Source organism: Mesocricetus auratus, unplaced genomic scaffold (genome assembly GCF_017639785.1).
Source record: "Mesocricetus auratus isolate SY011 unplaced genomic scaffold, BCM_Maur_2.0 Super-Scaffold_100004, whole genome shotgun sequence".
Taxonomy (NCBI): domain Eukaryota; kingdom Metazoa; phylum Chordata; class Mammalia; order Rodentia; family Cricetidae; genus Mesocricetus; species Mesocricetus auratus.
In genome coordinates, this window is record NW_024429189.1 from 92,123,699 (window position 1) to 92,147,728 (window position 24,030).

Here is a 24,030-nt window from a genome sequence, read left to right on the forward strand (position 1 = left end):
ACTTTATGAGATGATAGAGGCCCTTAAAGAGGAAAGGAAAAATTTCTTAAATGGAGGAAAAGACAACCAAAAAATTGGAGGAAAAATTGGAGGAAATCAATAAATCTCTTAACAAATGTCAAGAAAACCAAGAAAAAACAAATGAATGGTTAATGGAAACAAAACTATTAAAGACCTGATGAATAGTTGGAAACAGAAGCAATAAAGAAAAAACAAACTGAGGGAATTCTGGGAACAGAAATCTGGGTAAGTGAACAGGAATTACAGGGGCAAGCATCACCAATAGAGTACAAGAGATGGAAGAGGACTCTCAGACATTGAGGATATGGTAGAAGAAATAGATTCATTGGTCAAAGAATATGTTAAATCTAAAAAATCCCTAACACAAAACACCCAGGAAATCTGTGACACTATGAAAAGACAAAACCCAAGAATAGAAATAAAAGAAGGAGAAGAATTCCAGCTCAAAGACACAGAAAATATATTCAATAAAACCATAGAAGAAAAATTTCCCAACCTAAAGAAGTATATGCCCTATGAAAATACAAAAAGCCTGCAAAAGTCAAATAAACTGGATCAGAAAAAACGTCCCCTACCACATAACAATCAAAAACACTTAAACATAAAGACTAAAAAAATATTGAAAACTGTAAAGAAAAAAGGCCAAGTAACATATAAAGGTGGGTGTATCATAATTACACCTGACTTCTCAATGGAGACTCTAAAAGCCAGAAGAGCCTGCATAGACATCTTGCAGACTCTAAGAGGCCATGGATGCCAGTGCAGACTACTTTAGCCAGCAAAAATTTCAATCACCATATGATGGGGGAAGTCCTGTGATTATGTCAATAAAGCACTGTTGGCCTATAGAGAACCAAGATAGGTGGGACTAGGAGTCCAGGAGGACTCTGGGAAGGAGAAACACAGAGAGTCAAGATGTAACGCCATGGGGTAGGAAGGCCGGAACTTCTCCGGTAAGAGATATACTTAGATTAACAATTATGTGGTAATTACTTAAGTCAGAGATAGCCAGTAGGAAACAAGCAAGGCCATCAGCTTCATAATTAATATAGCTTCCTGTGTGTTTATTTGGGACTGATGCAGCTCTAGAACCAGGCTGGCGGGAAGGCTTCTCTCAAGAAAAAGGCTTCCCTTTACAACCATAGATGGATAAAAACAAGATATTTCATGACAACAACAACAAATTTAATCAATATTTATCTATAAATCCAGTTCTACAGAAGATACTGTAAGGAAAACTCCAACCCAAGGAAGTTAGTTACACCCATGAAAACACAGGCAATATATAATCCCATACCAGCAAAATCCAATGAAGTGAAACGCACACACCACCAACAACAACAACAAAAAATATAACAGGGATTAATAATCACCAGTCAATCTCTCAATATCAATGGACTCAATTTGCTAATAAAAAGTCACAGGCTAACAGAATGGATATGAAAACAGGGTCCATCATTCTGCAGCACACAAAAAAACACACCTTAACATCAAAGACAGACATTACCTCAGAGTAAAGGGTTGGAAAAGATTCTTCAATCTAGCAGACCTAAGAAGCAAGCTGGTGTTGCTATCCTAATATCTAACAAAATAGACTTCAAACCAAAATAAATATAAAGAGATGGAGAAAGGCATTTCATATTTATCAAAGAACAAATCTACTAAGATGATGCCTCAATTCTGAACATCTATGCCCCAAACACAAGGTCACCCACATTTGTAAAAAAAAAAAACATTACTAAAGCTTAAATCATACATTGAACCTCACATATTAATACTGAGAGACTTCAACACCCCACTCTCACCAATGTACAGGTCATCCAGACAGAAACTAAACAGAGAAATAACAGAACTCACAGATGTTATTATTCAAATTGACCTAACATATATCTACAGAATGTTTTACACAAACACCAAAGAATGTACCTTTTTGTCAGCATCTCACTAAATTTTCTTCAAAACTGACCACATATCCATCACAAAAGTCTCTCTGAGTTTGAGGACAGCCTTGTCTACAGAGTGAGTTCCAGGACAGCCTCCAAAACAATACAGAGAAACCCTGTCTGGAAAAATGAAGAAGGAGGAGGAGGAGAAGGAGGAGGAGGAGGAAGAGGAGGAGGAGGAGGAGGAGGAGGAGGAGGAGGAGAAGAAGAAGAAGAAGAAGAAGAAGAAGAAGAAGAAGAAGAAGAAGAAGAAGAAGAAGAAGAAGAAGAAGTAGAAGAAGAAGAAGGACTAGATGCAGGAAATAATCAAATTAGGGCTGAATTTAATGAAATAGAAACAAAGAGAATAATGCAAAGAATCAATGAAACAAAGACTTGGTTTTTGAGGAAATCAACAAAATAAACCCTTACCAAAAATAACTAAAAGGAAGAGAGAGTAATCAAATCAACAAATTCAGAAACAAAAAGGGGGGCATAACAACAGACACTGAGGAAGTCCAGACAATCATTAAATCATACTTCAAAAATCTATACTCCACAAAATTGGAAAAGCTAAAAGAAATGGAAAATTTTCTTGATTGATACCACTTATTGAAATTAAACCCTAAGATTATATAAATGTTTTAAACAACCCTACAACCCCTAAGGAAATTGAAGCAGTCATTAAAGGTCTCCCAAACAAAAGCCCAGGGCCACATGGTTTCAGCACAGAATTCTACCAGACTTTCAAAGGAGAGCTAATACTAATACTCCTCAAATTATTCCATACAATAGAAACAGGAAGAACATTGCAAAATTATTTTTATGAGGACACATTACCCTGACACCCAAACCACACAAAGACTCCATAAAGGAAGAGAATTACAGATCATTTTCCCTCATGAACATTTCTTACAATTGTTTACGCTGCATTTGTTTAACTATGTAAGGATATATGTTTAATTATGTAAAGATGTATTGCATTTGTTTCATTTTGCCTGCCTAAGGTACCTGATTGGTCTAATAAAAAGTTGATTGGACAATAGATAGGCAGGAAAGGGATAGGCAGGGCTGGCAGGGAGAGACAATAAATAGGAGAAATCTAGGCTCAAGGAGAAAATAATGAGGTAAGAAGCCAGACAGCTACCAGGCAGTCAGGCCGCCACACACAAGAAGCAGTGAGAGTCAGATATATAGAAAGAAAGAAAAGTGAAAAGCCCAGAGGCAAAAGGTAGCTAAATAGGTTAATTTAAGTTAAAAGAACTAGCCAGAATCAAGCCAAGCAAGGCTGAGCATTCACAACTAAGAAGGCTCTGTGTCATGATTTGGGAGCTGGTTGGTGGCCTAAAAGAGAAAGCCTACACATATGCACACCTGATTTTTGACAAAGAAGCCAAAATTATACAATGGAAAAAAAGAAAGCTTCTTTAACAATAATACTAACATAACTAGATGTTGTCATGTAGAAAAATGCAAAGAGGTCCATATCTATCACTCTGCACAAAACTCAAGTGCAAGTGGACCAAAGACCTCAACATAAATCCAGTTACACTGAATCTGATAAAAAAAAAAGGAAGTGGGAATAGCCTTGAACACATTGGCACATGAGACCACTTCCTGAATAGAACACCAGTAGCACAGACACAGATCAGCAATTAATAAATGGGACCTCATGAAACTGAAAAGAAGCCTACAGAATGGGAAAAGATCTTCACCAACTCCATATCTGACAGAGGACTGATCTCCAAAATATACAAAGAACTCAAGAAACTAGACATCAAAAAACCAAAGAACCCAATTTTAAAATGGGGTACAGACCTAATCAGAGAATTCTTACCAGAAGAATCTCAAACGGCAGAGAAACACTTAAAGAAATGTTCAACATCCTTAGCCTTCAAGGAAATACAAATCAAAACAACTTTGAGATTCCACTTTACACTTGGCAGAACAGCTAAGATAAAAAAACACAAATGATAGTTCATGCTGGAGAGGATGTGGAGCAAGGAGAACACTCCTCCATTTCTGGTGAATACAAACTTGTACAGCCACTTTGGAAATCAATATGGCAGTTTCTTGGAAAATTGGGGATCAATCTACCTCAAGACTCAGCTATGCTGCTCTTGGGCATATATCCAAAGGATGATCAATCATACCACAAGGACACTTGCTCAACTATGTTCATAGCAGCTTTATTTGTAATAGCCAAAAAGTGGAAATGATCTAGATGCCCTTCAACCAAAGAATGGATAAAGAAAATGAGGTACAATTATACAAGGGAGTACTAATCATCTGTGACATCAGGAAATCAGAAGGCAAATGAACAGAAGTATAAAAGTCATGTTGAGTATGCGAGGTGGGGAAAAGCGGGAGGAGAGAAGGGAAGGGGAACTGGGATTGGAATATAAAAAAAAATGAATCAGTTAAAAAAGTAATAATTAAAAAAATCATCCTGAGTGAGGTAACCCAGACCCAGAAAGGCAAGCATTGTATGCGCTCACTAATAAGTGGATACGAGATGTAAAGGATAATCAGAATACAATTCACAGACCCAGAAAGGCTAGGTAACAAGTAAGGCCCAAAGCAGGACACTTGGATCTCCCTGGGAAGGGAAAGTAGAGATCCTCTAGGAGGACTGGAGGTGGGTGGAGATGGGAAATTGAGGGCTTGAGTTGTTGTGGGGGGCGGGGGTGCTGAGATGACTGGAATGGGGAGGCTTTTGGGGGGTCAGGTAGAAACCTGATGCCATGGAAACTACCATGGAATCTACAAGGATGACCCCAGTTAAGTCTTCTAGCAATAGTGGATATGTAGCCTGAACTAGCTCTCTCCTATGATCAGATTGGCGACTGCCCCAATTGTCATCAGGGAGTCTTCATCCAGTACCTGATGGAAACAGATGCAGAGGCCCACAGCCAAACATTAGTCAGAGCTCAGGAAATCTTGCTGAAGAGAGAGAGGAAGGATGGTAGGAGCCAGAGGGGTCAAGGACATCGCAACAAAACCCACAGAAATGACTAGCCTGGCTCATAGGAACTCACAGAGTCTGAACCAACAACCAGGGAGCCTGTATGGTACTGACCTAAGTCCCCTACATATATATGACAGTTGTATACCTTGGTCTATCTGCGGGACTCCTAACATTGGGAGCTAGAGCTGTCCCTAATGTTTTGGCTGGTTCTTGGGAACCTATTCCTCAGCCTTAATACAAAGGGAGGTGCTTAGTCTTACTGCAACTTGATATGATTTGTTGATACCATAGGAGGCCTGCTCCTTTCTGAACAGAAACAGAGGAGTGGATTGGGGCGGGGGAGGAGAGGTAGGAGGAGGGGATAAGATGAGAGGAGGGAGCGGAAACTGCAGTCAGGACGTAAAATAAATTAAAATAAAGAATAGTGACAGATCAGAGAATTTCTCCCTAAAGAATGCTTTCTGTTCCAGTCGGTGGTGGCGTACATCTTTGATCCCAGCAATCGGGAGGCGGAGGCAGGTGGATCTCTTTGAGTTTGAGGCTAGCCTGGTCTACAAAGTGAGTTCCAGGACAACAAAGACTACATAAAGCATCCCTGTCTCGAAAAATAAAAACAAAAATGCTTTCCAAGTTATTTCATCATGAGAGCTTGGGATCCCCAGAGCCCACAGAAACATATGGGCATAACCAGTTGTGAGCATCTTTATCCCAGTGCGGGACGGAAGAGTCAGGTGGCTCCCAGGAGCTCTCAGCCAATCTACCTGCAATGTTCCAGGTCCAGTGAAGAGACTGTCTTTAAAAAATAAGGTGGAAGCTGAACATAGTGGCCCACATATTTAACTTCAGCACTTAGGAGACAGAGGCAGGCAGACCTCTGAGCTTGAGGCCAGCTTGGTCTACATAGAAAATTCCAGGCTAGCCAGTGCTATATAGTGAGACCTTGTCTCAACAAATAAACAACTAACTAAAAGGTAATAGAAAGTAACTGAGGAAGACATCCTAATACCAAGCTCTGGGAACCACAGGTGCATGCACAAATGTGTACTCCTATACATGTATGTGCTTACACATACACACACACACACACACACACACACACACACACACACACACACACACCAGATATGTTGCCTACCAGGGACTAAAAACAAGAGACAACTTTCCATGCAAACAAACAAACAAAACCTATAATACTAAATGCTTCTGAAGTGAATACATGCCATGTTCTCTTGCTTTCTGCCACTGTTATTAAGATTGACTGACAACTAGCTTCAATGCCCACTTCCTTCTAAGTGTTACCTTATATTACATGGGCAGCAAAGGAAAGTGTTTCCCCAAACTCCCTTGCAGCTAGGTTCTACATTTGAAATGGGCTCAACCAGCTAGCTGAGTTTGCAAGAGTAAGTTGGACCCTACTAGGACACCATCTTGTTGTGGCTTCTAGGAAATTATGGCTGTAGATAAGGTCTACACAATAGTGAGCATGTGCATGGTTGCCAGTCAACAGTTTTGGCTACTAGAATCAGGTGTGACCATAGTGACAGAAGCTTCTTGAGCCTTGGTTTGTGACTGTGGCGTTATAATCTTAAATTTAATGGTGGCTTTAGGTTCCTGGTCCTTTACAGTGTCTTAGAAGGACTTTATTCCCTGTATCACCCCTTTCTTCTTCAGTGACTTGAGCCATGACTTGGGTCAGTTTACCCAGAACATACTCTGAAATGAGAATTTATGTGTGGTTTATTGAGGAGGTGCTTCTGGGAGTAACCAGTAAGGGGACAGGAGATATGACAATGGAAAGAGGAAGAAGCTTATGACTTTAGATAGAGCTCCAGCCCCAGACAGTACCACCAAAGTGCCCTGAAGGGCAAATTACATCTCAAAAATGGACCTCAGCTGAGCAGGGCTTTCAAACTTACTACTGTCTGGCACTGGCCAGGGGCCACATTGAAGAGAAGGAAAAGGTGCTGTGTGCTTCCAGAGTACTCTGGGGCTCTGAGGGCATTTCTCTGGGAAATCCTGGGTATTTAAGACAAAGACTACAGACATGGAAGAAGGGCACACAGAAACACCCAGTGATGCTGGAGAGCAGGACAATCATCAAACATAGGGCCCTCTACAAGGGAGATGCCTACAACTTTCACGAAAACCCTGACAGGCAGGAACCCACAAGCCACAGCTTTATTAGGGGACAATGACAAGTACCATACGTGCTACTGAAGTGAAGCCTACAACCAAAGTACATGTCCACAACTGTGACAAGGACCAAGCAAACAGGCTTGCTTCAGCAAGCCCTTTGGGCTCTGGTTTTCTACCTCAGATAGAGGGGTTTATTGAACATGTAGGCATTTTCTTTCATATTTGTGGCCATCCAGCAGGGAAAAAATGAAAACAACAGCAACCCAACATTGGCACGGGTCTTGGCACCCTACCCATAGTGGGGAATGCAGCCATATTAAAGCCACAAACTCCACCTTGCCAAGCAGACACCATGGGTAGGCCAGTGGTTTACTCTGTGTCAGAATGCTTCCTCTACAATAGAAATCAGAACTATTTTCCCCTTGTCTATGTCAGAATCTGATGCAGATTTACAGTTACACAATATACTTATTTACCCAAAACATGTTTCCTCCTTCACATCATCATTTTGACAAGCAATGGTTTGCCCCAGCTGATCAACAGACCATCACTAATTCCCTTTTCTTCTAGTGTTTACTAATTTTAAAACCTAGCAAAATTGGATAAGGCATGTCAAAAAAATTTCGTAACCTAATTATATTACTGATAATGAAAAAAGCTAAAATTCTTTGTGATTTTTCTGATGAAAGTTCATGTCAAGTCTTTTCTGACAAAGATGTGACTAACAACAAGAACATTGGCTGGGATGGGCTCTGTACAAATCAGTAACCCAGCTTGCAGGAGAGGCAGCCATGTGAATGTGGGCACCACTAGGAATAAAATGAAAAGGCATTTGTGAGTTTCTTGTATCAAGGGATTTTAAATCATTAATATTTACATATTCTCAGGACCTCCTGAAACTGAGAAGCTTCTGTAAGGCAAAGGACACAGTCAACAAGACAAAATGGCAGCCCACAGAATGGGAAAAGATATTCACCAACCCCACATCTGACAGAGGGCTGATCTCCAAAATATACAATGAACTCAAGAAGTTAGCCACCAAAACACCAAACAATGCAATTAAAAAGTGGGGTACAAGCCACTTTGGAAATCAGTATGGAGATTCCTCAGGAAAATGAGAATCGGTCTACCACAAGATCCAGCAATTTTCTTAGGCATATACCCAAAATGTATGCATTCATACAACAAGGACATCTTTTCAACTATGTTCACAGCAGCAGTATTTGCAATAGCCAGATCCTGGAGGCAACCTAGATGCCCCTCAACTGAAGAATGGATAAAGAAAATGTGGTACATTTACACAACGAAGTACTACTCAGAGGAAGAAAAAAAAAAAACAACAGAATCTTATAATTCGGAGGCAAATGAATGGTACTGGAATGAAGTAACCTAATCACAAAAAGACAAACATGGTACGTACTCACTCATATATGGATTCTAGACACAGAGCAAAGGATTATCAGCCCACAATCCACATCGCTAGAGACGCTACGAAACAAGGAGGAACCTAAGAGAGACATACATGGTACCCCAGAGAAGGGGAAAGGGACAAGATCTCCTGAGCTAATTGGGAGCATGGGGGGAGGGGAGAGGGAGCTAAGAGAAAGAGAAGGGGAGAAGAGGAGGTGAGAGGAGGACATGAGGGAGCAGGAAGATTGACTGGGGGTGGGGAATAGAGGAGAGCAATATGAGATACCATAATAGAGGAAGCAATTATAGGTTTAAAGAGAAATCTGGCACTAAGGAAATTTCCAGAGATCTACAAGGATAACCTCAACTAAGAATCTAAGCAATAGTAGAGAGGCTACCTTAAAGGCCCTTCCCCAATAATGAGATTGATGACTGCCTTATATGCCTCCCTAGAACCTTCATCCAGTAGCTGATGGAAGCAGAAGCAGACACCCACAGCTAAACACTGAACTGAACTCCTGGAATCCAGTTTCACAGACAGAGGAGTAATGAGCAAAGGGGTCAAGACCAGGCTGGGGAAACCCACAGAAACAGCTAACCTGAATAAGGGGAACCTCATGGACCCCAGACTGATAGCTGGGAAACCAGCACAGGACTGATCCAGAACCCCTGAACGTGGGTGTCAGTGAAGAGGCCTCGGCAATCTATGGGGCCTCTGGTAGTAGATCAGTATTTATCCCTAGCAAACGAATGAACTTTGGGAACCCATTCCACATAGAGGGATGCTCTCTCAGCCTAGACCCGACCCAAATGATATGACAGACTTTGAAGATCCCCCATGGAAGGCCTCACCCTCCCTGGGGAGCAGAAAGGGGATGAGATGGGGGATTAGTGTGTGCAGGGGAGGAGGGGAGGGAGAGGGAACTGGGACTGACATGTAAAACAAGCTTGTTTCTAATGTAAATAAAAAATAAAATAGACTTTTTTCTTATATAATATATCCTGACTACAGTTTCGTCTCCATTAACTCCCTCCCCCCAGAGCTCAGGGAACCCTGTGGAAGAACGTAAGAGTCAGAAGGACTAGAGAATAAGGTTCTCTAAATCAACATGATGAAAGTTCATGTGAACTCACAGAGACTGAAGCAGCAAGCACGGGCCTGCACAGGTCTGCGCCCGTCCCCCGGGTATTCACTACGGCTGCTGCGCCGGTCCCCCGGGTATACACTACGGCTGCTGCGCCGGTCCCCCGTGTGTACGCTATGGCTGCGCCAGGCCCCCGGGTGTACACTACGGCTGCACTGGTCCCCCGGGTGTACACTACGGCTGTGCCGGTCCCCCGGGTATACACTACGGCTGCGCCGGTCCTCCGTGTGTACACGGTCCCCCGTGTGCACGCTAGGGCTGCGCCAGGCCCCCGGGTGTACACTACGGCTGCGCCAATCCCCCGGGTATACACTACAGCTGCGTCGGTCCCCCGTGTGTACACGGTCCCCCGTGTGCACGCTAGGGCTGCGCCAGGCCCCCGGGTGTACACTACGGCTGCGCCAGTCCCCCGGGTATACACTACAGCTGTGCCGGTCCTCCGTGTGTACACAGTCCCCTGTGTGTACGCTACGGCTGCGCCGGTCCCCCGTGTGTACACGGTCCCCCGTGTGCACACTACAGCTGTGCCGGTCCCCCGTGTGTACACGGTCCCCCGTGTGCACACTACAGCTGTGCCGGTCCCCCGTGTGTACACGGTCTCCCGTGTGCACACTACAGCTGTGCCGGTCCCCCGTGTGTACACGGTCCCCCGGGTGTACACTACGGCTGCGCCAGGCCCCCGGGTATATACTATAGCTTTCAGTTTAGTGTCTTTATGGGACTCCTGAGTGTGTGAGCAAGTGGGTCTCTGATTCTTGTGCCTTCTCTCGAGGCTTTTATTTCTCTATTAGCTTGGCTTGTCCAGTTTGATGTGATGGCTTTTGTTTTATCATTACATTTTGTTTTGCTATGGTTTATGATTATCTCTTAGAAATCTGGTCTTTTCTAATGAGAGACAGAAAGGGAGTGGATCTGGATGGGAGGGGATGTGGAGAGGAACTGGGAGGAATAGAGGGAGGGGCAACTGTAATCTTCACTTTTGAAATAATGCCTTAAGAAACTCTGGGAGACACTGCTACAAAAGCATTCTTTCTTCAATCAGATGTAAGGCAGGAATGACCCTGCCACCACTATGAGCCAATGCCATTGTAGAAGTACCAATAAATACAATAGATATGGAAAAGAGGGAGAGGAGGAAGAGGAGGAGGAGGAAGAGGGAAGAGGAGGAGAAAAGAGGAGGAAACAAGGATGAGGAAGAAGAAAGCAGGTATATATGCATTTGGGAAAGGTAATATCAAGGAACCTATATGACTCTCCCGACAACACTTGCAGTAGCTTACATCTAGAACTTCCCCGGAGGTCATCTCTCAAAGGCTTGGTTGTCAGTTTGGAGAGACAGAGCCTAAAGGGTGGTTTCTAAGCCACTGGAAGCCTAGACTCAGAGACAGCTATGTGGGGCTGCAGAGACAGCTCAGTGGTTAAGAGTACTTACTACCTTGCAGAGGACCTGAGTTTGATTCCCAGGACATCAGTCAGATATTCACATTTGTTCTTGCTATCTAAATAGTCATAGTGTGCAATACTGGTAATAGCACTTTGCAAATTAAAGAATAGAATAAAAGGTTCAGGAATATCTACATTTTAGAAATTACTCTGGAAACCAGAGGGAGCTAATACTTCTGAGGAAATAGCTCCTTGGGAATATACTATCCAAAAACTACTCCTAAGAGGGGAAACGAGGGAGCTGGTTCAGTGGGTAGAAGCTTGCCATGTAAGCACGAGGACTTGAGTTCGAATCCCCAGTGCCCACATAAACAGCCATGAGTATCTGTAACCCTGATGTGGGAGGCAGACATGGACATGACAAGAGGACAGGGCAAAAGGACAGGGATGATGGTGGGCAATTCCCTAAAGCTCCCAGCCATCCAGCCCAAATGGCAAGCTCTGGGTTTGGTGAAGAGAGACTGTCTCAAGCATTAAGGTGAAGAGACTGAGGAAGACACAAGGGCACTGACTCTGGCCTCCAGGGGCCCCCCACAAGTATTCCTGTACACTTGCAAACTCACAAACACACACACTGCCCCCTGGATGCAGGTAAGGAAACAGCCACACAACCTTAGAGTAATAGATTCGAAGTGCGGAGTGAGGGCTCAGTTGGATAAAGCACTTGCCGTGGTCCGACAGGCCACAGTCCCAGCACTTCTAGCAAGTGGGGCATTTCTTTTTTTCTCTCTCTCTCCTTTTTAAATTTATCTTTTTACACAAGTTACTCTCAGTTCCCTCTCCCTCCCAACCCCGCACCCCACTCCATCACCCCTCTGCTCCCCATGAAGGGTAAGGGCTTCCATGAGGGATTTTCAGAGTCTGTTATATCATCCCCGGCAGGGCCTAGGCCCTCCCCCATGTGTCCAGGCTGAGACAGCATCCCTCCATGTGGAATGGGCTCCCAGAGTCTATTTGTATCTACTCTCCTAGTGGGGCATTTCTTAACAGTGCGTATGGAAGTGGAGCCGTTCTCCCGTACACTGACGCCCTGAAAACTGACGGTGAGTAGAATAAGCTCGCAGTGAGAAAGAAGCGCTTAGTATGCCCCGGACGCATGCAGAGCGAGCATGGTGTGTGCTAGCAGCAGCGGGTGGTGAGGAAGTACAGTGGACTGCGTTTATGTCATGTGACATCCTCTGAGAGAAAACTAGATGCAACCTTGACTCTTCTCAAGTGTGGCCAGAGTTCTAAGGTACCTACAGATAAAATGCAATGCTGCCTTAAAGGGCTACAGGAAATGAAACCTGTATAGGGGAGGACAGGACAGACCCAACAGCTCATCTGCACACAACTCAACACTCGCCTACGTGAGCATCTCCAGTAGAGCCAAACTCTGACCAGAGTATCGTCACCAGGGAAAACGCCCAGCCTCACACATGCAGGCCGATCATCTCATTTAGTGGACAAGGACATCGCTAACTCCTCAGGGACTGACTCAGGCAAGCCCCAGGAGGAAGCTGTTCGGAGCCCCCACCAAAAGATGCCCTGGAACCAGTACAAGTTTAACCTTGTTGTTTTATTCTGGTGTCAACTAAGAGTCAGTCACAGAATGGGGGCGGGGTCTTATTGATGCCCATTCAGCTGGTGAAACACACCTCCTGATTGGATTCTCCCAAGCCCTTCCGGAGTCTTCCAACTGCTGCCAAGCCTACCCGCTGGGACTTCTTTAAGAGGCAAATCCAATCACCACAACCTGCTTTTCCCCTCAGCCAAGGTACTGAAAGCAATGCTTTGCATGCTGGGACTCTTCCTGTCTCGCCACCCACTCCCCATTCCCAGTGTATGTTTCCAGTGTTGCTAAGCAACAGGTCATGAGCCCACCTAACCGGGATTTGAGATCATTAAAGGCAAGCCAGAATGGCTACGAGAATTCCATGAGTTTTATCTTCTAAGTCAGCGGCTATTAAGTGGAAAATACTCTAGATCCAAAGTCCCCAAATCACTATCTTTATTTCCCCTTTACTCTGGTTTTAACCATAGGTCATTCTCATTAAAAAGTCTCTGGGGTCTTTGACAAATGCAAGTTTTACAGTTGCTGAGAGATCCTTGGCCCTGGCCTGCCACAGCAGGCCTGCCAGTCACCCAGCTGCTATCAATTAACATTCCATCAGTTTCTCTGTCAGTTTGGGTTAGACTGACTGACTCACAGGTACAGTCTCCTTGGCAACATTCTGATCTCACAATGTGCTCACCACAGAGCTGGAATTTTTAATGAAGTTTCATTCAAAAGAAAATAATTTAATGAGCAGTTATTATGTGAAAATCATTACTCAACAAATGTGATATAATCCCAAGGGTACTGAACCTCATTGTCCTAGTTAGTGATAGACTAATTTTCTAAGTAGATATTATTAAATCACTTTCTGTATTAGACAAACCCACCCTTTTTTAAAAAAAACTGTGTTTAAAAGATCAACTTTTTAAAAAGGAAAAATAAGAAATACAACAAAAGAAAAAGAGAAACAAAAAAAGAACAAGAGAAAACAGAAAATATCAAGAAGAAATTAAAACACAGAATGACAAGAAAGAAACAGAAATACAAGAAGAGGAGAAAACAAGACCACGATGAGGGAATTACTTCTACTTCCTTCAGGGCAAAACTGAACAGCTAGGAATCTATTCCTGATACAGTCTGTTTTATGGCAACAGACTTGATATCCACATATATTTTTGTATAAAGCCTGAGTCACCAAATGAATAGTTTATATGATAAAGAATCCCAGGAAAATCCTCAGAGGCCCCAGTCACAGGAGAGCGTTGAAGCTGAAGAATGTGTCCATCAATCCCTGGTGGCCTGTGGAGAAAGGAACAAAGGAAAAAAGGCACAAGGCTCATCAGGGTGCACCACACCAGAGACCTCACAGGCCGTACTTTACTGGAAAATAAATAACAAAGGATGAAAGCCCACAGAGGCAGAGTGCAATGAAACTTACCTGCTTCCTACTATTCAGGTAGCAATTTCAAGCAGAATCATGATTCGAAGTACACACACACACACACACACACACACACACACACACACACACACACGAACACACGCACACATGCACGCTCAATAAAATACTTGCAAATTCAATCCAAGAACACATCAAAAAGATGATCCATCATGCTTACATCAGCTTCATTCCAGAAATGCAGAATGGTTGGATGCATATAAGTCAATAAAGGAAGTACATCACAGAAATGGATTCAAGGGCAGAAATCACAAATCCCTTCAACAGATACAGAAAAGGCCTTCAGCAAAAGGCAATATCCCTGCAGTGGCAGTGCACACCTTTAATCCCACAAAATATATATATTCCTCCAACATATATTTTTGGCATCTTTTTAAAAAGTCAGTTGGCTATAACTATCTGGGTTTTTGTCTGGGTCTTATTCTATCCCATTAATCTGTGTGTCTGTTTTTGTGTTGGTGCCATGTTGGTTTTATTATTATAGCTCTATTATATAACCTGAAACCAGTTATGTTGATACCTCCAGAAGTATTCATTTTGCTTAGGATGTGCCATCTAGGGTCTTTGGTGCTTTTATATTAATTCTTTGATTCTTTATTTGCTGTTCGTATCCCTGTTCTTTCCTTCTGTCTTACTGCTCTTCCTAAGCACTCTATTGAATAGAAGTGGGGAATGCTTTGTTTCTGATCTTAGTGAAAAATCTTTTTTCCCATGTATATTGATTTTGACTATAGATATGTTATATATAGCCTTTATTAAGTAAATGTAATGTGGATTTTTAAATGAGAATGGTCTCCATAGGTTCATATATTTGAATACTTGGCATCCAATTGGTGAAACTGTTTGGGAAGAATTAGCAGGTATGTCACTGGGGCAGGCTTTGGGACTCCAAAAGTCTTCCTTTATTCCCCACCTCTAGTGAGCTGTCTGCCTCCTGATTCTGGCTTGAGATGTGAGCTCTGTTGTTTCTGCTGTCAGGCTTTTGTTCCACCATCATGAACTCTAACCCTCTGGAACCTTAAACTAAAAGTCTTTTATAAGTTGTCTTGGCCATGGTGTTTTATCACAGCATTAGAAAAATAGCTACCACAGATGATGTTCTCTGTATTCCTTGTCTCTTCAAGGCTTTTATTATGAGGGATATTGGATTTTGTGTGTTGGGGGTGGAATTTAAGATAGGGTTTCTTTGTGTAGCTTTGGCTGTCCTGGAACTAGCTTTGGCCTCAAACTCATACAGATCCACCTGCCTCTGCCTCCTGAGTGCTAGAATTAAAGGTGTGTGCCACCATCACCTGCCAGTGACTGTTTCTAAAAACAACAGAAACCTAAACTGAAACTTTCATATATAACCCAACTATACCACTCAAGAGACTAAAGATGCACCTATTGGAACACTAGTGGCAAAGGACTCTACATCTTATTGAAGATGCTTGCTCATCCATATATATGGCCACAGTAGTCACAATAACAAAGAAATGGAATCAGCCTGGATGTCCATCGACAGACGAACAGATAGTGACAATGTGGTACACATACATAATGAAGTTTTATTCAGCCATAAAGAAAAAGGAAATAAAAATTGGGAAAATGGATGGAACTGAAAAATACGAAGTGTGTCCACTCAGTTCAGGAACACAACATGCTCTCTCAGAGACTACCTTTTATAAATGCACATTTATGTGGGGGTGAGTATGTATAGAGCCTGGAAAGTCAGAAAAGGCCCATGAAGGAGGAAAACATTCTCTACAGGGAAGGGAAGAATAATAGAATGCATGTGATATAAAAGCCAAAGGTGAATAACTGGGGATGGAAAGCAGGATGAGTTGGGCAGGGAGATGGGAAGGTAAACCAAACATAGCCATGCAAGAAAAACCAATAAAGAAGAAATTAGCTACTTGGGAATCTAACAAAATCATAAAATTAAAAACAAAATACCCTATACGATTGGATAGAGCTACTGCCAATGCCATAGGCTGTTAAATAAATACCCTAGTGACAAGGTTGGGCTACCATCTCAAGGCTTCCAAAACACTACTGACAATTTCCACTACTGGTGGCTATCTGCAGAACTAGATAATGAAACCCTACTGCTAAGCACACACACACACACACACACACACACACACACACACACACACACAGAGCACACAGTAGGGGTGTCTAGTTGCAGGACACAGAAAAATACAGCAGGAATGGAGCTCCAAAATTCCTCCCTGCTGGCTAACCCTCAGTGGAGAAAAATGCTATGCAGACTACTAAGAGAGAAGTGCCAGCCTTACTCAGTATAGAACCTGTGTGCAACAATACTGACTGATCAGGTAAGATGTAGCTCCTGGTACAGTAGGGACAACTTTGTTATGGGGTTAACCAACTGTTTTCTGATTGTATTTGAAGTCCCTTTCTTCTTTTCTTTCCTTTCTATTCCTTCCCTTCTTTATCTTCCCTTCTCTCCCTTCCCTTTCCCAATAGCCTCTCTCCTTTGTTTTTTGAGACAGGACTTCAATGTAGTCCAGGATAGCCAGGAACTCACTGTATAGTAGGCTGCCTTCAAACTCAAGGAAATTCTTCTGCCTCCGATTATAGGTGAGATCCACCACACCTGACTGGCCTTATTTCTTACGTGTTTCTGTGGATATATAATTTAAGGCTGACAGATATTTTTCCTGTAAAGCTCTTTAAAGGTGTTGATGGAACAGGGGATACAGATCAATGGGTAAAGCGCTTGCAATGCAAAGATAAAGGCTGAATTTTAGAGTCCATGTCAAAAAGCTGAGCATGGTGGCATGCACTTGTAATCCCAGCACTGGGCAAGCAGAGATAGGAGGATCCCTGGGGCTCACTGGCCAACCGGTCTAACACCTCTGTTTTCACACATTCACCAACACTATGCATGTGTCTACACACACACAGAGTGTTAGTTTACTGTTTAGTCAGGATTATCATTTCTGTGATGAAATACCATGAGCTTTCAATATTTACTCCTGCTTGAAGATAAATACAAAAGTCGACTATGAAATGTGCTCAAACTTAGAATCACAAGCAGTTTATTTGTATCAGGCTTTCCTCCCTATTTTATACATTATACAAACTGAGTGCCCAGCATGGGATACATTTCAATTTTTGAAAATTAAATATCTAACCATAACTATATCTATATGTATGTATGTTGGGATGAGACTCAAGGTTAAACATGAAATTTACTTAATGTTATTATTGTTTTAGTCAGGGTTTCTATTGCTGTGATGAAACAATGACCAAAAGCAAATTGGGGAGAAAAGGTTTATTTGGCTTACACTTCCACGTCACTGTTTATCAGCGGAGGAAGTCAGGGCAGGAACTCATGCAGGGCAGGAAACTGAACTCAGGAGCTGATGCAGAGGCCATGCGAGGGGAGTGCTGCTTACTGGCTTGCTCCTCCTGGCTTGTTCAGTCTGCTTTCTTTTTTCTTCTCCTTTCTTTCTTTCTTTCTTTCTTTCTTTCTTTCTTTCTTTCTTTCTTTCTTTCTTTCTTTCTTTCTTTCTTTCTTTCTCTTTCTTTCTTTCTTTCTTTCTTTCTTTCTTTCTTTCTTTCTTTCTTTCTTTCTTTCTTTTTGTTGTTGTTGTTGCTGTTGTTTTTTCCAGACAGGGTTTCTCTGTGGCTTTGGAGCCTGTCCTGGAACTAGTTCTTGTAGACCAGGCTGGTCTCAAATTCACAGAGATCTGCCTGTCTCTGCCTCCCAAGTACTGGAATTAAAGGCATGTGCCACCACCGCCTGGCTTCAAACCTGATTTCTTATAGAACTGAGAACCACTAGCCCTGGGTTAGTACTCTGCAAGGGTACAGACCCTCCTACATCAATAGTTTTAAAAAGCCCTACAGGCTTGCCTACAGCCTCATTTTTTGAAGACATTTTTCATAATTGAGGCTCCTTTCTCTGATGGCTCTAGTCTGTGTCAAATTAACATAAAATTAGCCAGCACAACTCTTCTGATCTCTTTTTCTGATGAGATTTAAGTTACCATCCAAATCATTATTCCCTTACAAATAATGGTTGTTTTCTCTGGATATGTCCAGGAGTTTCCATTTATTTTTAGTTTTCAGAAATCTGTGTAGTGAGCTTCTTAAAACTATAAACATAATTTACACAAAAATTGGACTTTGAGTAGGATTACTTAAAATGTTCTATTCCCCTTCTGTCTCTCCTCTGAACTTATTTATATATTAAGCCTTTTGACACATTACTACAAACATCGAAGTTCTGTTTCCCTTAAGTCTTTGATCACTGCTGTGGATAATTCTAAAAAGTCTATTTTCAAACTGGGTGGCTTTTTATGCCATTTCTTTCTACTGTTAAGCCCATCAGGTAAATTTTATATTGCAGATAACTTCATCTTCAATAAAAAGCTTTGGGTTTTGGTTTTTCCTTTGCTGAAATGTCCTATCTTTTCATTTATTATAAGCATATTTTCCTTTACATTCTTGTGTAAAGCTATGAAAAGCCATCTTGAATTTTTTCTGATCATTTCAACAGTGTGATCATCGGTGTTTGCTGTTTTGTTTCTCCTATGCTGTGGGATTATGGGCGACAGGTGGAGAGTGTGGCCATCAGCTGGTGGGGGCTGGGCTGGGCTCTGTTACACCTCCCAAAGAGCATTTATTACTTATTATTTTTATTTCATGTCAGCAGTTTGTTGGACTCAAACCGTAAAGTCCCATTTCTTGTGCAGCAGTCCAAATCCCCCATCTTTAATTTCACCATAACTAAACCACTTAGAATCAGCCCTGCCCAAGAAGAGTTCATGGGTTCATGCAAAGTTTAGTAGTGTAGCTTGCACCCAGGGTTTCTGATTTCCAGTCTTGCCTCCCTGTTGCTGGGATTTCACTTGTTCTTTGTGCATTTTAAGTGGGCATTTTAGACTCTATTCGGTTAGCTGCAGTAAGGTAAAAGCTGTGTAAACATGGAGAGCTAACTCTTTGTTATTCCCTCCTCTCAAACATTGACCTCTCTCTATAGTCTAATTATACTCAGCCTGCTGCATCCAGGAAGTTGGTTTTTGTGTCTGTTTTTATTTTGGTGCAGAGTTTGGAATTTTGTGTGTGTGAAAACCAGTACAGTTTTACCTTCTCTGGAGCCAGCTGCAAGTGTGCAGGATCTCAGCACACTCAACACATCTCCCACGATGAGCCAAAGTCCCTCTGCCAACCACCGGAAAAGCCTTTGTCCCCCATAACATTATTGTATCTCTCACCCCCCAAATGAAACTTTATCTTTACCTTGATGTGAGAAAGGAGAAAAATGAAGTTGCTGGAGAACAAGTAAACGTTTTCAAAGACTGAAACTGGACTGAGAATCCCATAGCAGAACTTTGCACTACAGAACAGGGGCAGGAGGAGCTGAAGGCCACCACTGAGCAAACCCTGCAATCAGCAGGACAAAGGAGCAGCAGATCAGGGCCCTCCTGGTCGGTGTTTTCATCTCTAAGCGTTCTTGATCATTCTTATCCTTTCCTTACTGGGTCAAGGCCCTCCCCTCCCAGAGTAGCAACACCACCAGATATACTTACTAAATTTGACTTCCAATTTCTTCCAAGGTATAAGCCTCCCCTCGGTGAGTTGGTGAGCATCTGAGTATAGGCATTCTACATCTGCGGGCAACACACGCTTGAGGTCAGCTGTGAGAGGAGCAGAAGCAGACTCGTCCTGGGTTGGACGAGTCATTCTTCATCCTATGTGTGTGGGGGGTGTCAAATTCATTGATCTTTGGTTTTTATAGTGACATTTTATAGACTTGAACAGAAACTCTACAATACATGAGCAAGCTTTCAACACACTTTAAATCGGTTCCTCCAAATCTGCCATCCTACACCCAGGGTATCACGTGCTGTATGAGACCACTAGAGGGGAGTAAAGCATTAAATGAGAACATAACACAACTCCACCTGGAATCCTAGGTGGGTCATACTTACAGCTGTTGCCTGTTTGCTGTTTCCAATCAACCCCACTTAACTGCTTCAAAACACACAGTAGTGAGGGAATCCCCGTTTCCATATGGAAATCTGTCCTGTGAGATTTGAGAGCACACATTCCTCAAGCAGGAACAGCTCTTCCCTCCGACATGGGCATGCTCCCTAAAGCTCTATTTCATGACGACAAGAAGGAAGAGCCTGATCTTGAGATCAAGCCCCATGGAAAGCAACCGTAGTGTCCCCCTGCTGCTTGTTTTCAGAGATCTCAGAACACTGACTGGCAAATTTGCCCCTAGCTCAGTGGTTCTCAACCGCATGTTGTGGTGACCTCCAACCATAAAATTATTTCATTGCCACTTCATAACTCTTATTTTGCTACTGTAATGAATTGTAATGTAAAAATACCTGATATGCAGGATATCTGATATACAATGTCCAGAAGGGTCACAACCCACAGCTTGAGAACCACTGCCTTAGCTCCTTCTAGGAGACTGCCAGTTTTTCCCAGGTGTCCACTCTGCTCCCTGAAATCCTACAATGCACAACAGCTCACACAGTTGTCCGACAATGATGGCTGGTTGAGAAGCACTGCCCTAAGTGCCTGTTCTCTGAAGCCAACTGCAGGGGCAGAGCAGTGGGTACAGGAAGAAGGCTTCCCTTCTGGACAACCAGCTCAGAGGGCCCGGTATTAAGAGAATCGACGTCCACATGTATCCTTTGGTTACTATTACTGGGCAAGAGGGCGGTGTTCCTCAGCTCATAGGTTCCCAGCAGTTACAGAATGATAGAGTCAAGATACTGTTAACTTCCTAGTCAGGTAACCGAGAGTGTGATCAATTAGTGTGATCAATTGATTGATTTCTAATGATGGCTGAAAACTAGTAATACAATCTTCTTCAGTCACATGTGACAGAGCTGTGGCTACAAGGGGTAGGTAGAGAACATCAAGTTCTCTCTCTCTCCCCCTCACTCCCTCATTCCCTCCTTTCTTTCTTCCCTTCCCCTTTTGGCCCCTCCCTCCCCATTTATGTGTGTATCTCTCTCTCCCTCTCCCCCATCTGCCTCCCACTCCCAGGGAACAGTGGTCTGAGAGTCCGAAGCTTGAACTGGCTGCAGCCTGCAAGTGTCGCAGTCTGCTGAGACGAAATCACAGGAACTGAACAGGTAGAAAGTCTCCTGTCAGTTAGTATTAGAGTCAAGCCTGTGGTCACACTGCATTCCTTACCACTGTCCATGCTGATCATTTACATAGTCTCAATTTGTACAGACTAAGATGTAGACCCTTAGAATTCCTCTTCTAACATGTTCACCACTAAGAAAGGCTCGAGATAGATGCTCATGCAAGATTTGGATGGAAGGGAACCAGCAGTCACATGGGACTCATGAGCTTCTCAGTTACTCACTCCCAGGTTACAGGTGTGAAAAAAGTCCCACATCAAGAGACCCAGTTAGCTAGTTCCAGGACAGCTTCCAAAGCCACAGAGAACCCCTGCCTCGGAACTCCCTCCCCAAAAGAGACCCAGTTAAGAGGATTATCTCGCGTGAGCCTCCCTTCCCTGTACAGACAGACGCTGCCTGTGGACATCAGCTTCAGCTGAACATGTGGGCTTCCAACTTTGCTGCTGCATTCTCCCTTTCCTGTGTCCAAGGCTTTGGGTTGTGTTTCCAGTCCCAACAAATGCATGACCGAAGTCCTTAATATTCCCTTTTATCCATCCACCCACAATCTGTGGTCTGTATCTCTTCTTGGTTTTGTTTGTCTGGATGCCAGCTGTGTTTACTTCCCTTGCACCAGAGCAGGTGAGAGAGGTCTGTGGGCTTCTCTTGTATCGTCAGGCCCAGGCTTCTTGACTGCTGCAGTCTTTTCTATGACTCTCTTCCACTACAGAAGACAGAACTCACAGAATTCAGAGCAAAGGCTCACAGAAAGGTTAAAGGTACAATGAGAAGAAGGCAGAGGAGGAAGAGGAAGAAGGGGAACAGGAGGGTGGAGGGTGGCTTGGGAAAAGCAGAGGAAGATCTGGAGTGGCATTAGAGATACAGGAAATCCAGCCATACCACCTCCGCTCACCTCTGTCTGTCTCCACCGGCACCTCTGCTTGTGAGTCAGGAAGGCTGCCCATGCTTAGCTTATGGGTCATATGTGTAAATAGCTATCTCTTAATCCAGTTTTCATAACTTCTAGGTTGTTTGTTTTGAGACAGAATATCTCTACATAGCCCTGTCTGTCCTGAAACTCACTATGTAGACCAGATTGGCTTTGAGCTCAGAGACAGCCACCTGCCTCTGCCTCCCTCCTATTGGGATTAAAGGTGTGTGGCGCCCCACAAGGCATACTTGTAGGTTTTTAACACTACAAACTGTGACCTGTGGCTCATATTTTGGCTTTAAAGGTACAGAGCAATGGCTGTAGCACGCTGCCATTTATAAGACACACCACTTCATGTGCACCTGTGTATACAAACGGAATACAGACTGTGCTGCAGGGGTGGACTTTAACCGGGAACCAGAACAAGAAACAGGACTTTCCAAGCACATCTACTTACACTTCTATCACTGACGTTAATTTTAGAAATGTGGACTTGCTTATGAACAAACTTATCACAAATATTATTTTATCTACTCTACTTGCAACACACTGAGTATCAACACACATAGAAGTGGCTGCTGCCATCTGTGTCTCCAAAACAATCTATGGTGACAATGATACAGCCCTCCCCATGAAGGTATTTCCACTGATGATTTTATCTGGCCTCAGCAAATGATGACTTGTGCCGGTTAATGAATTTACAACAACCTTCACATCTGGGCACAACTACTTAACCTGTGTGCTCACTGGGAAAGGGAGAGATCCCACAACACACACAGTCAAGGTTTCCAGACGAGAAAGAGAACGCAAACTGTGTACCCACTCAAACGGAAGCCAGGCATCTGTTAGGGAATGCATCTTAATGAAGAGAACAAAGCTATGATTGCCCCTAAGGAGGCAGGGCACCATGGAAAGATTTTCTCCAACAGAATAGCATTGTGAAACTGGGCCTAAACAATTATCTATGGTCTCTAGAATCATGGAAGCAAAGGGCAATGAGGGCAGATCAACTTATTTTGTATTCTTAAAAACCCACAGAGAAACTTTGTGTGATTACTAAGTATCCAGATGAAGACGGGTTTGCCAGTGGGAACCATTGAGGGCAGGGCTCTCGTGGTAAAGCAGCTGAAGAGAAGGCAAGTATGTGTTGTAGGCTCGGTGGAATTTGCTTAATAAGTTGCACATTTGACATTGTAGGTCAGTTCCTCGGGTGCCAGGAGACAAAGCTTATTATATAATCACATACTTGTCCTTGCTGGAAATGAGTACTGAGGAAAGACAGTCTCTGCTGTTTCCAAGCTTTCTCTGGGCAGCCAGTTGCTGAGGTGAGCAGCCCTTAGAGGCATGTTTTCAAAGCTGAGGCTGCTCTGGGGAGTCTGCCCCTTGCACTTACCTTCCGCCTTCACGGGAGGAACCAGCACAGGTCTCCCTGGCAGGTTATTGGGGGGTGGATGGCAGACTATCTGATCTTGACCTGAGCCAGGGATGAGAAGCTAATGACTCCAAGTTTTTCAGCTTACAGACTTCTGCCCGTTTGGCCACAGATTTTTTTTCCAGCTACAGTAACATGCTCTGTGGGACTAAGGACAAAAGCCTCTTCAGTTCTGGCAGTCTTTGCTGCACATGGTGTCCACATCCAAACCGCATCAAACCCCTGTGTTTGTTTCTGGTCCTTTATAGACTTCTCTAAAAGGGATCGAGCTCAGCACTTCACCAAGGGAAGCCACTGGCTCATCTTGGTGCCTTTGAGATGATTTGCTCTCTTCCAGTATCCAAATGTTTATTTTGGAGCAGGTAAATAGATGCAAATAACCCTCTTCAAGGAAAGGCCGAGGGAAGGTCAGCCTGTACTATACAGATTCAGGAGGGGGCTGGAAGAGGGAAACTGGCTTTGAGCAGATGACATCTTTATCTCCAGATGGAGATGCTGCCAACTTTTCTTGGCAATAGGCCAG

General features: G+C 43.3%; 1 protein-coding gene across 1 annotated transcript in view; it reads right to left on the bottom strand.

Annotated features, from left to right (window-relative positions):
- Nucleotides 1-13,594: 13,594 nt before the first annotated feature.
- Cep152 (centrosomal protein 152) overlaps nt 13,595-24,030 on the bottom strand; it is an 84,995-nt gene continuing 74,559 nt past the window's right edge. Inside the window, exons 28-29 of the mRNA XM_040746211.1 lie at nt 19,585-19,665; nt 13,595-13,881 (exon numbers count right to left, since the gene is read on the bottom strand). Of these exons, the coding sequence (XP_040602145.1) occupies nt 13,832-13,881; nt 19,585-19,665 (131 nt within the window). The 3' untranslated portion in view covers nt 13,595-13,831. The remainder of the gene's footprint in view (nt 13,882-19,584; nt 19,666-24,030) is intronic.